Source organism: Pongo abelii, chromosome 19 (genome assembly GCF_028885655.2).
Source record: "Pongo abelii isolate AG06213 chromosome 19, NHGRI_mPonAbe1-v2.0_pri, whole genome shotgun sequence".
In the NCBI taxonomy this organism is placed as follows: domain Eukaryota; kingdom Metazoa; phylum Chordata; class Mammalia; order Primates; family Hominidae; genus Pongo; species Pongo abelii.
Window position 1 is genome coordinate 57,351,524 of NC_072004.2, and position 12,564 is coordinate 57,364,087.

The following is a 12,564-nucleotide window of genomic DNA, read 5'->3' on the forward strand; positions in this document are numbered from 1 at the left end:
CTAGAGATATGATTGGTTCAGGAGAGGGGCACCGTGGTGGGGTCGGGACTGCGCGGCCTCAGCAGCTGCGGGAGACGGAAGTGGCAAGAGCGCGGCCTCAGAGGGTCGTGCGGACGCCGCCTGGGTGAGTCACCGTGCCCCCTGCACTGCGAGCCTGGGAACCTCAACGACCGCGTCTTGCCCGGCCCCGCCCTGGCCCCCACCGGCTTTCCTAAGTCCCGCCTTCTGTCATTTGGGGCTCCGCCTCCCAGTCTTTAGGCTCCGCCCCTAGAACCTGGGCACCTGGGCTCCCCTGCCAACCTGGCCCGCCCCCTGGGACCAGATCCCCTAGGTCTGAAAACCCTGGGCCTCCCAGGCCTGATCCTTGTCCCTCCTTCCCTCCTTTCGTTCCCTGGGGCTGCTGCCAGTGGGCGGTGAGGCAGCACCTCTGGCTTGCCTCTTGCGGGTTCCCCCATGAGGGAGAATGGCCTAGGGAAGAGGACACTGTGATCAGGGAGGTGGGCAGGACCACAGATGGAGGCTTTTATCCCCGCAGCCTCCCTCAGGGCTCTGCTGCACTGCCCGAGGATAGCAGGCATGAAGGAAAGTGTCAGTGAAACCTAGGCCTGGCTCCCTAAGGGAGCCTAGGAGGCCCTATCCCGAAATCCCTGTTACTTGGGCTCATTGGACAGATGCTGACTCCAAGGCCTGGATTGGCTTGATTCTGTCCCTGTTGTGTGGCCTCCCCTTCATAACCTCCACCCCACTTGGTGTCAAATACACTCAGCAGGACCTATGCAGCCCTGCTGCCCTCTGATCACAGGTTGTGGTCCCCTCCCTCTTGTCCCACTCTGGACTCTGCCCCCAGTAAACAGGTCAGGTGGGTACTACTCCCAGACTCAGAGACTGGCAAAACATTCCTGTGGATTCATGCTCCTTCAACTACTGCCACTTCACCCCAAGATTCAGGGCCCAAAATGAGCCCCAGTTGGGCAGTCTGTGTCTCTTCATAGTTGGCAGTTCTGCTCCCCAACAAAGAAGTGTTCTCCCTCTGCGTCTGGAAATCAGGACTCCTGAATTCTGCCGAATAATCTTGGATGATACTCATTCCTGCTTCAGAACTTCGTGGCTGACTTCATGCCCTGCAGGATCACTTGTTGCTTTCTCCCCATGTAGCTCCCATTGCCTCTCTCTGGCATGGTGACTTGTGGAGAGACTGGAGTCTCTGCGAGGGAGAAGAATAAGAGTTGTAGAGAAGGTCGGGGGTAGATGTGTGTCATTTGTTGATTCTATGGTAATGTTAATGGGGTCCTTTTATGTTCCTCTGTCTCCTTACAGTGAGAAGCAGGCAGCCTGGACCCTTGCCACGGTAGAATGGTGAGTACCCTGTCTTTCCTCAGGCCATTGTGTTTTCTGTAATCCATGTGTCTTTCTCTGTGAAGCTGCCCCACCTGTCCTAGACCTTGAGCTCCAGGCTACCCTGTTCAGCTCCTAAACAGGTTCATCTGCCCTGGAGATAAATTAGGGTTTCTTTAGATTGCAAAACATCAGCCAGTATACAGCACTGGGACTGGAAGCTTCTAGAAATCATTTTCTGCATGTGCTATGCCCCACACTTTCCTCCTACTCCCTACCCACCACTGGTTCTATTAACCCTTCATAACAGCTTTTCTTGGGTCCCCGGTAGAATCTCTGTGTTCTGGTCTGAAAAGCTGGGCCTTATCTCAAGATCCTTGGACTTCTGGTGGGTCCTTTGAATATTGTGGATGCTATATCAGGAGTGACTCCACCAAAACTGTGGGTGCTCTAGTTCCAGGGTGCTGCTGTTAAGCCACTACAGGTGACAGCTGATTGAATATCTATCAGGATAGCATCTTCAGGGTGCCCAGAATATCACCAGAGGTGGTTTCTATTAATGATCCTATTAATTTTCCATTAACTGTAATGGCCCTTCTCTCACCCCAAGTCCAGGGAAGCCCTTAACTCCTGAGAGCTAGGAGGAGGCAGTGAGATGGGAAAGGCCTAGAGAGCTGCAGGCCCTGGCCCAGACCAGGCCCTTAACCTGGTAGTATCTCTTCGGTTTCTTTTAGGTGTCCCTTGTGCTTAGGGGCAGGTTAAAGAATTTAGTAGATGAGAGGATTTCCTCCTTCCCTCCCTTCCTTCCATAGACATGTGGATTTGGTGTGTGCACTATTGGTTCAGTCTCTTCTCAGAAAGCCTGCTGGTTTTGGCCCCCACCAACAGATAGCTCCTCTTTTTCTCTTCTGGGCTACCCTGAAAAGAGCATGGGCCTCACAGTCAGCTTCATCTAATTTCAAATCCTAGCACCACCACTTAGGTAAATTACATACTTTCTCTCTAAGCTTGAGTCTCACCAGTAAGACAGGATAAGATTTACTTCTTGGGGGGTTGAAAGGTTTTACTGAGGTAATGTTAGAAACTGCCTGGCTCATTGTAGATGCTTAATAAAATGTCAGGTTTTCTTTTATTACTCCCTTCTCCCCCAAACAAGACAAAAGCCCTGGTGTCTGAAAGTTACCAGGTGCAGGAAGTTTGGGGTTCCAGCCAGCTCCCTCTGTGACTCTTGGTGACATTTTGAGCCCCTTATTCCTGCTCCTTATTCCTTGGCCCTCTACCCAGCTCTCTCTACTCCGCTGCTCCTGGGTTTCAAGTTTCGTTTTTTTGTATAGCTTCTGTGGTCCATACTTCTAGCTCTTCACTTTCCCAGAGTAAGAAATCCTTTCTCCTCCAAGAAGGACTTTCTTACCCAGATATCAGAATGTGAAACAAGGAAGGAGATGGAGCTGAAGGAGTAGGGTTGGGTAGGAGTGTTGGAGTAAAAAGCTCATTTCCCTTTCCACGAGCGTGGAATGACTAACCTGGCACCATTCTAAGGGGAAAGAAAGGTTTAACGAAGTCACGGGATTGAAGGACCCTGATGGGCAGGGGCATGGTGGGTAGTGGTTTTGGAGGGAAAGGAGGAAGCAAATGGGGTGCTGGTAGGTGAGCTGCACCTTGGGATCCAGAGCAGGCGTCGGGGGAGCTTAGGAGTAGGGGCGTGGGGATGGGTTTGTAAGAGGGCGTGGGGTGGCTCACCTGGGAAGAAGGGAAATGAGAAGATGTGGGCGGTCCCGTAGACCAGATTCCTGAAAGCTCCTAAAGGTCCCTGGAGTAGGGTACGCCCTCCTACGAGGCCCAGGGTCCGCGGGGAGGGACGAGGCTGGGCTTGTGGGCGGGGCCCGCGGAGCCGCCCCGCCCCTGCCTCCGCCTTCCCGCCGCGGTCCGGGGCTCTCCTCTCGCCTGGCTCCCCTCCCTTCTGCGCTCGTGCGGGAGGGCGGAGCTGGGCCCGCTCCATTGTGGAGAGGAGGGGAGAGGCGCGCGGGAGCCGCGCGGAGGCCCCGCCACCAGCGCCCTAGCCTCTTGGCCGCCGCGGCTGCACCTGGCGAGCCCCGCAGCCGGGATGCGGCGGGCGCCCGGGGCTGGCGGGCAGCGCAGCGGCTCCGGGGACATGTGCGCTGGCCCAGACCGCCCGCGACCATGAGCCTGACCGCCCGCGTCTCCTGCTCCATGCTTAGCTGCTTCGTAAGTGCCCACCCTGCCTTTGGGGGCCTAGGAGGCACCCGCAGCCCCGCCCAGGGTCAGCCCTCGATTTCAGCCCATCCCCCTTCCCGAGGCCCCTGGCCCGGCCCCGAACGTTTAGGGGCAGGGAAGGTGGGTTAACCCTTTTATTTCTTGGACTTGCTTCAATCTTTGGGTGCCGGAGATGGTCGAAGGCCATCCTGGCCCGGCAGCCACTGCCCTTGACTGCAGATCTCTAGGCCCCGCCTTGCAGGGGTACATCCCTTTACCTCCGCCTCTCCCTCTTGGTCCCACCCGCTGAATCCTTGCTTGGGGATGTGGGATGTGGCTAGTAGGCTGAATGGGATGTTAGGAGGTTGGTCGGGGAGCACGGAATGTCTTTGAGCTGGCTTGGGGCTCCAGTCCCTTCCCTCTTCCACCACTCCATCCCTCACCTGACATGCCAGCCTTTTCTCCTTGACTGTCCCCCAGACAGCCTCTCTTCTCCATCTTCCCTGCCTTTGCAGGGTTCCGTACCTCTGCATCATTCCCGGTCCTCCCCTCCTCCCGCTCTGGCTGATGCTCCTTCCCAGCTTCCCCCATCTGTCCTCTCAGCTGTCCCCCCCGCTTCCCCGTGGGTGTCTGCCAGGCCTCCTCTCTCTCTCTCTCCCCTGGCTGTCCTTGGGTCTCCTGGCTCCTCCCAGGCGCGTGGATCCCCTCGGGTCCCCTCCCTGGTGGTTGGGAGGGGAGTTCCTTTTGCTTGCTGTGGGTATTCCTCAGGAATTCCCCTCTGATTAGCAGGCAGGGCAGGTTACTTGGCAGGTAATGGGGGCTTGTCAGCAGTGTGGGTCTAACAAGAAGATAAGCCCAGCTCCCAAACACGTCTTCATTTTGAAAGCATCAGTGAAGGCCCTCTAGAGGTGTGGGACTGAATCCCCCCACCCACTCCTCTTTGTCTCCTTCACCCACTAGATTGAAGCTTCAGTGGCTGTAGGTGCCTGATTTCCCTCCTCTCTAAAACCAGCTGCCACACCTGGCTCCTTTTCCTCAGGACAGCACTTTCCCATCCCCACTCCCGCCTTACCCTTACACGGGTCTAAGGAAAAGAGTCTTTCTTTTCCTTAGTTTTCTCTCCTCCATTTTTGAAATGTTGGTGCTATAGGAGAGTCCTTCTTTGAAGAGTGCAGATTCCCAATTCCTCCTGGGGCCTCACTCTTTCCTTAGGCTTAATAGGCTGATACCCTCTCCATTTCACCCTTCCCTGTCTCCAACCAAGTCAGATCTCTTTTCCCTTCTCTGGTGACCAGAACCTTTAGAGGTGTGTGTGTGTGGGTATCTGTGGATTTCTTGGTGGGGAGGGGAGCAGAATGAGCCTGAAGCTCTAAGCAGAGCTTGGTGACTTAGGACCGTGGCCTTCCTACAGGGTGAGGAGGGGCCCCCCAGCCTGGAGTACATCCAAGCCAAGGATCTGTTCCCCCCCAAGGAACTAGTGAAGGAGGAAGAGAATCTTCAGGTAAGGAGGAGTTGGGGGCCAGGATAGATGGGGCTCCCTGCCCAGTTAAAAAACACCCTCCCTTCTCCCAAAAATCCTCAAGGGCATCTGGTACCAGAGCTCTGGCTTCCTGTTCCCTGGTCTCTGGAGGAGAAGGGTTTCTCTGTGCATCCTGGAGCCTTTGGCCGCAGGGAAGGAAAGGCAGCTTTCCTGTACAGCTGTTGCCTGCTGCTGTTACCGTGGAGAGAACTCTCCTCTCCTGCCTTGGTCCACCTTTTCCAGAGGGGTTCCCACAGATCAGGGGCTGTAGAAGAGGATAAGGTGGTCACTCACTTCTGGACTGAAGGTTTCTCTGCCCCTTGACAGGTCCCCTTCACAGTGCTGCAGGGTGAGGGAGTAGAGTTCCTGGGCCGGGCAGCCGATGCCCTCATTGCCATCTCTAACTATCGGCTGCATATCAAATTCAAGGACTCTGTCATCAACGTGAGTTTCTGTATTGTTCTCCTACCCCTAAGCTAGAATCCCTATGAGGTTCAAGGTGGGATTGTTCCAAAGCTCTCCTTGATCATGTCATTAAAAAAGTTGGAGGCTGGGCGCAGTGGCTCACGCCTGTAATCCCAGCACTTTGGGAGGCCGAGGCGGGTGGGTCACTTGAGGTCAGGAGTTCGAGACCAGCTTGGCCAACATGGTGAAACTCTGTCTCTACTAACAATACAAAAGTTAGTCGGGCTTGGTGGTGCGCACGTGTAATCCCACCTACTCGGGAGGCTGAGGTACGGGAATCACTTGAACCTGGGAGGTGGAGGTTGCAGTGAGCCGAGATTGTGCCACTGCTGTCCAGCTTGGGTGACAGAGTGAGACTACCTCTCAAAAAAATTTAAAAAAAAGTTGGGGATCCCTTCTGTTTATCTCTGACCTCATGTTTTCCTGCCTCATTTTCCTAGCTCTGTTTCTGGCTCATTCTCATTTCTCTTCTTCTCTCTTTCCATTATTCTATTACTGGCCCTTCTAAGGAGCACAGTGGCATTGTTGGAAGAACACAGGCTTTGGAGTCAGGCAAACCTGGGCTCTTTTCCTGCGTTGCCACTCACCAGCTGGGTGACCTTGGTCAAGTCACCTAACTGAGGCTTGATTTTTCTCCTTGTAATATGGGCTGAAAGCACCTGCTGTGCAAGGTTATTGGGATCATTAATTGGGATCACATATGCAGAGGACTCCGTACAGTTACCAGGTGCTTAACAGACCCTCAGTAAATGTTGGTTTCCTTCCTGCTATTGATACATTAGTGCCTACGCTAGGGTGAGGGTGAGGAGTGGTACCCAGTGGGGAGTCTGAGCTTCAGTTTGCCCTTCCTCTACAGGTCCCCCTCCGGATGATTGACAGTGTGGAGAGCCGTGATATGTTCCAGTTGCACATTTCCTGCAAGGACTCCAAAGTGGTGAGGTGAGAACAATGGAGTCTCACTCAGGTCCCCTGGCCCTAGTCTTGTCCAGTTCTCTGTGCTGCAGGGTTTCTCTGGTGCAAGAGAGGAAAGATGCTGCCTCACTTTCCCCAGTTGGAAGAAAAGGTGAAGACCATGTTCTGGGTTGGGAGGTCAGTTTACTGACCCATAGGATCTTGACCTGAAAAAATGAGAGTAATGCCTAGTTCATGGAGTCATCGTAAGGATTAAGTGAGATAACGTGTATGTGTATGAAAGCACCGAGGACAATGTCTGGCACAGAGCACTCACATTATTGTTGGTTTATTTATTCATTTGATATACATGTATTGAGTACCCTACTCAATGCCAGACTGTTTTAAGCCCTGGGGATACAGCAGGAAACAAATAGACAAAATTATCCCTCCTCAGAGAGCTTACATCCCAATGAGAAGATACCAACCGTAAGTAATAAGTAAAATTTGTGAAATGATAGTAAGTGTAAAGGAAAAAAATAAAGCAGGGAAAGGGAATATGGAGTGCTATGAGGGTGAAGATTGTAAAACAATCAGGCTGGGCGTGGTGGTTCACGCCTGTAATACCAGCACTTCCAGTGGCCAAGGTGGGAAGATCGCTTCAGCTTAAGAGTTCAAGATCAGCCTGGGCAACATAGCGAGACCCCATCTCTACTAAAAATAGAAAAAATTAGCCAGGTGTGGTGATGCTTGGGAAGATCGCTTCAGCTTAGGAGTTCAAGATCAGCTTGGGCAACATGGTGAGACCCTGTCTCTACTAAAAATATAAAAAATTAGCCAGGCGTGGTGATGCATGCCTGTAGTCCCAGCTACTCAAGAGGCTGAGACGGGAGGTCCTCTTGCCTGAGAAGTCGAGGCTGCAGTGAGCTGTGATTACACCACTGCACTCCAGCCTGGGTGACAGAGTGAGACCCTGTCTCAAAAAAACAAAACGAAAGTGATCAGAGAAGCTGCACCAAAAAGGTGGCAGTCGAGTCAAGACTTGAAGAAAGTGGCCATGTGGGTATTTGGGGGAAGAGTGTGCCAGAGACAGAGAACGGCAAGTGCAAAGGCCCTGAGGTGGGTGTGTGCCTGCATATTGGGAGACCGGCAGGGAGGCTGGTGTGGTTGGAGTAGAACATGTGTGGGTGAGGGTAGTGGGTTATATGATCTGAGAACAAAGCTGGGTGTCAGACACTTTGGCTGTCATGAAGACTGGCTTTTACTTAGAGGGAACTGAGAAACTACTGGAGGATTTTGAGCAAAGGAGTGATGTGATCTGATTAATGTTTCATAGAATCACTCTGGCTGCTATATTGAGACTAGATGAAAGAGAATGGGGGCAAGAGCAAAAGCAGAAACTGGGAGACTAGTTAGGAAGCTACTGCAGTTACCACATGAGAGGTCATGGTGGCCTGTCTGAGGCGCTAGCAGCTAAAGTGGTGAGAATGAGAAGCAGTCAGATTCTGGGTGTATTTTGAAGATGGAGATGAGAAGATTTGCTGGCAGATTTGAAATGAAAGAAAGAGGAATCTGGATGACTCCAAGGTTTATTAAAAGGATACCCACTTTAGAGCCTATCATGTGCTCAGGTCTGTGGGGCATTCAGAAGGAGCATTCACATTGCCCTTCCCTTCAAGGAGGCTAAACTCTAGCTGCTGGAAGAAGACTTAACATGTGGCAGTATGCTATGGGAAAATGTGTTGCTTAGTACTCCAAGCAGGCCAGGCATGGTGGCACATACCTGTAATCCTAGTACTTTGGGAGGCCGAGGGAGGAGGATCGCTTGAGCCCAGGAGTTCAAGATCAGCCTGGGCAACATAGAGAGACCCTGTCTCTATGAAGAATTTAAAAAGTTAGCCAGACGTGGTGGTGCACAATTATGGTCTCAGCTACTCAGGGGACTGAGTTGGGAGGATTGCCTGAGCCCAGGAGGTCGAGGCTGCAGGGAGTTGTGATCGCGCCACTACACTCCAGCCTGGGTGACAGAGCAAGAGCAAGACCCTCTCTCAAAAAAAAAAAAAAAAAAGTATATATATATTACAAGCACATTAAGAATCAAGAGAGGAAGGAGTTTCTGGAATAGAGTAGGCTGGGAAGGCTTCAAGGAAGAGGTGAGACTGAAACTATCTTCAAAGCATCAGTAGGATGTGGCTAGGCAGAGAGGAGACATTATCAAGCAGAAGATAAACCAAGGAGATGGGAAGGATGTGAGCAGAACTTCCCGCCTGAAGCAGAAGGTTTGAGTTAGGGAGTCATGGGAGATAACACTGGTCCATTAGGGTAGGGACAAGGAGTGCAGATGTTCAGGGCCACGTGGTAGCATTTAGATTTGATACGAGAAACAGTAAGGCCCCATTCGAGAGGATAAGTATGCCTCAAACACAGGAGTTCTTGGGAAGATAATTATCACAAGAGACAACTTCTGTTGGCTGTTGGCCAGTGTCCCTTGTCCCCCCACCCTGGGTCCCCACTGCTTCACCTCTGTTTCGCAGCCTTCTCTCCTCACAGCCTTCCTGTGGCTGTGTTTTTGACCCTGATAGCCCCATGGCACAACTGCACTTTGCCTCACCTAGGCCTGTGGCTTCTTGCCTGGCAGGTGCCACTTCTCCACTTTCAAGCAGTGCCAAGAGTGGCTCTCACGGCTAAGCCGAGCTACAGCAAGACCTGCCAAGCCTGAGGACCTCTTTGCCTTTGCCTACCATGCCTGGTGCCTGGGGCTGACCGAGGAGGACCAGCACACTCACCTATGTCAGCCAGGTGAGGCCAGTCTATTTTCTTTGGGAGGCTGCTTCTTACTGCTAGGTTCTCATCCCTCCTCCACTCCTGCACATTGGTGCTCTGGGAAGCTAACCATCGTGGGGGCTCTGTTGCAGGTGAGCACATACGTTGTCGACAGGAGGCGGAGCTTGCAAGAATGGGCTTTGACCTGCAGAACGTCTGGAGAGTCTCACACATCAACAGCAACTACAAGTGAGAGGGTTGGGGACCAAAACACCTTCCACACAAAACCACTTCCGTGTTTGGATAAAGTATGGTGGGCACAGCTTCTGAGTCTGTGAGGGAGGAAGGTTCCTGGTTTCTCTTCCCACAAAGCCATTCCCAGGGATCCTGTCATCACATGTTTTAGATCCAGTGCAGTGACCGCCACCTGGTCTCTTCTCAGATTGTGCCCCAGTTACCCCCAGAAGCTGCTGGTTCCTGTGTGGATCACTGACAAAGAGCTGGAGAATGTGGCTTCCTTCCGCTCCTGGAAGCGGATCCCCGTGGTTGTGTATAGGTGAGGCAGTGGGGCTGGGAAGTAGGGAGGCCATTTCTTACGCAACAAGGAAAGAGTCAAAACTGGAGGTTTTGGGTAACCTGGTTGACTGAGAATTGACACTCTATGGGGAAGTAGGAAATAATTTTTAAAAAAAGTATCTTAGTTTTTTCTCCTAAGAATAAGGCTATTAGGGAGTTTATTCATTCCCCCCCTTTTTTTAGAGTGTGTGTGTGTGTATAAAATAGTACATTATTTTATACACACATTAGTACAGGGGTTGGCAAACTGGCCTGCAGACAAAATCTGGCTTATAGCCTATTATATAAAACGGCTTGTAAGCTGTGAGTGGTTTTTACATTTTTAAAGGGCTATTTTTAAAAAAACAAAGAAGAATACATGACAGAAACTGGATTGTGACCCACAAGGCCAAAAATTTGTTGTCTGGTTTTTTACTGAAAATGTTTGCTGATCCCTGCACTAGAATATTGTAGCTAAAATAGAGTGAGACAGGAAGTAACCCTGAAGTTTGGAATTGTTCCTGTTCTTGGCTCAGCCAGGCCTTGTTCTCCTGCTGGGTGTCTGTACCTGGAGCAGTTGCTGTGCAGATTTGATGAGTCAAGGTCACCTTGGACATACAGAGCCCATTTGAGAAAGTATGTGTGATGATGCTTTGTAAACTGTGAAGCCTGCTAGTGACATTGGGGCTTTTGGTTGCTGTTATGGCCTGGATGAGTTGGTAGCCCCTGCTGGCTCTAGAGACTTTGGTCTAACCCCCTGAGGTAGGCCTCTGGAGGCTTCGAATGCCAAGGGCATTACGGTTCCTTCTGTTTTGTCAGACACTTGCGCAATGGGGCTGCCATCGCCCGCTGCAGCCAGCCAGAGATCAGCTGGTGGGGCTGGCGCAATGCTGATGATGAGTACCTGGTCACGTCCATTGCTAAAGCCTGTGCCCTGGACCCGGGGACAAGGACCACTGGGGGCTCCCTCAGCACCGGGAATAATGATACCAGCGAGGCGTGTGATGCTGACTTTGGTAAGGTGTGGATGATGCTAACCTGCCAGGGAGCAGGCCCCCTCCTTGGCTTCATTGGCTCCCAGGGAGTCCCCAGTGAGAGTCTGGGAAGATGACAGCACACGGGGGGCTGGTGTCCCTGCCTTGTCAGAAGCTGTGGGGTGTGAGGGGTCTCTAGTTGCATGTTCTGCCTTCTGAGAGGGAGTGCCAGAGGGCCAGCAAGAGGCTAGGTGGCTGGCTGACTCAGGGACTCCTTCCTGCTGTGTGTTTAGATTCTTCTCTGACTGCGTGCTCTGGAGTGGAGAGCACAGCAGCTCCTCAGAAGCTGCTGATCCTGGATGCGCGATCCTACACGGCAGCAGTGGCCAACCGGGCCAAGGGTGGAGGCTGTGAATGTGAAGGTATTGCTGTTATCCCAGTGTCTGCAGCCAGCCTGTGCTCTGGGTGGCTTTGGTGAGGAGGGGGTTGGGGGCCGTTTGTATAGTGGAAAGAGCCCAAACAAACCTAGCTTGGAATCACAACTTTGCTACCTACTAGCTATGGCTGTGACTATGCTGAAGTTGCTTAATCTGTCCAAGCTTTATTTTCTTTTCTGTAAGAAGGGGATGTTACAAACTTTGCAAAATTGTTGGGATGATTAGAAGTTGCATATGTAGGCTGGGCCCAGTGGCTCATGCCTGTAATCCCAGTACTTTGGGAAGCAGAGGCAGGCGGATGGCTTGAGCTCAGGAGTTCGAGACCAGCCTGGGCAACATGGCGAAACCCCGCCTCTATCAAAAATACAAACCATTAGCTGGGCATGATGGTGCATGCCTGTGGTCCCATCCCAGCCACTTGGGAGGCTGAGGCATGAGAATCGCTTGCATCTGGGAGGCAGAGGTTGCAGTGAGCTGATGTCATGCCACTGCACTCTAGCCTGGGTGACCATGAGACCCTGTCTCAAAAAAGAAAAAGAAGTTGTATATATAAAATTATTGCCACAGAGCAGCTACTATTTATTGAGAATTTATTATATATTGTCTTTCTAAGTACTACTATCATTTGTCATTACTGTTACTATTATTAATATATGGCACCTGAGTCTCCAGAGATACAAGTGTGATTCAGATTTCAAGACTGTATTTAGTTCCTATCCTGGAGTGCTCTGCCCTGCCAGGGAAGCTTTGTCCACCAGGACCACTCTTGTCCTGGATGCCTGTTTCCAGGATGTGCTTTTTTTTTTTTTTTTTTTTTTTGAGACAGAGTCTCGCTCTGTCACCCAGGCTGGAGTGCAATGCGTGATCTCGGCTCACTGCAACCTCCGTCTCCCAGGTTTAAGCGATTCTCCTGCCTCAGTCTCCCGAGTAGCTGGGATTACAGGTGCCTATCACTATGCCCAGCTAATTTTTGTATTTTTAGTAGAGACGGGGTTTCACTGTGTTAGTCAGGCTGTTCTCGAACTCCTGACTTCAGGTGATCCACCCGCTTCAGCCTCCTGAAGTGCTGGGATTACAGGCGTGAGCCACTGCGCCCGGCCTAGGACATGCTTTTATGTCCCACTCTCCTGTCATGTCTACAGAGTACTATCCCAACTGTGAAGTCGTGTTCATGGGAATGGCCAACATCCATGCCATCCGGAACAGCTTTCAGTACCTCCGGGCTGTGTGTAGCCAGATGCCGGATCCTAGCAAGTAGGTGTTCCCTGCTTGGATTCCTTCCAGTCTCATTCCTTACCCAGTACCTCTTATTCTTGGAAGATTAGATGGGGAGATGAGAAGTTTGGAGAGCAGGAGACCTGAGGGCCTGGGTGGAGTTGGGTGCCGTGGGCTAGTTCCAAGAACCCTTCCA

The 12,564-nt window shown here is 51.9% G+C and overlaps 2 protein-coding genes across 4 annotated transcripts in view; one reads left to right on the top strand and one right to left on the bottom strand.

The window, feature by feature from the left end:
• Window positions 1-12,564, top strand: part of MTMR4 (myotubularin related protein 4) — a 28,581-nt gene that overhangs the window by 241 nt on the left and 15,776 nt on the right. The window contains exons 1-11 of one of the 3 annotated variants that reach the window (XM_002827322.5): window positions 35-124; window positions 1,318-1,356; window positions 4,961-5,050; window positions 5,396-5,512; window positions 6,390-6,472; window positions 9,063-9,223; window positions 9,340-9,436; window positions 9,630-9,743; window positions 10,562-10,758; window positions 11,010-11,138; window positions 12,296-12,407. In XM_002827322.5, coding sequence (XP_002827368.2) covers window positions 1,354-1,356; window positions 4,961-5,050; window positions 5,396-5,512; window positions 6,390-6,472; window positions 9,063-9,223; window positions 9,340-9,436; window positions 9,630-9,743; window positions 10,562-10,758; window positions 11,010-11,138; window positions 12,296-12,407 — 1,103 coding nt within the window. In that variant the 5' untranslated portion in view covers window positions 35-124; window positions 1,318-1,353. Of the gene's footprint in view, window positions 1-34; window positions 125-1,317; window positions 1,357-3,444; window positions 3,562-4,960; window positions 5,051-5,395; window positions 5,513-6,389; window positions 6,473-9,062; window positions 9,224-9,339; window positions 9,437-9,629; window positions 9,744-10,561; window positions 10,759-11,009; window positions 11,139-12,295; window positions 12,408-12,564 lie in introns of those variants that run through there. The other 2 variants (XM_063718125.1, XM_009251570.4) reach the window with 2 other exon arrangements.
• LOC129051397 (atherin-like) lies at window positions 118-3,525 on the bottom strand. The gene is made up of 2 exons (XM_054537049.2): window positions 3,076-3,525; window positions 118-1,204 (listed from the first exon to the last, which is right to left on the bottom strand). The coding sequence occupies exons 1-2, from the start codon at window positions 3,516-3,518 to the stop codon at window positions 1,084-1,086; spliced, it is 564 nt and encodes a 187-aa protein (XP_054393024.1). The 5' UTR covers window positions 3,519-3,525; the 3' UTR covers window positions 118-1,083.

Excerpts from the sequence above, each read along its gene's own strand:
- LOC129051397 (XM_054537049.2), bottom strand. The coding sequence starts at position 3,518 with ATGGTCGCGGGCGGTCTGGGCCAGCGCACATGTCCCCGGAGCCGCTGC. Across the intron at positions 1,205-3,075 it reads CTCATTTCCCTTCTTCCCAG|AGACTCCAGTCTCTCCACAA; the intron begins GTGAGCCACCCC and ends TCTCCCTCGCAG.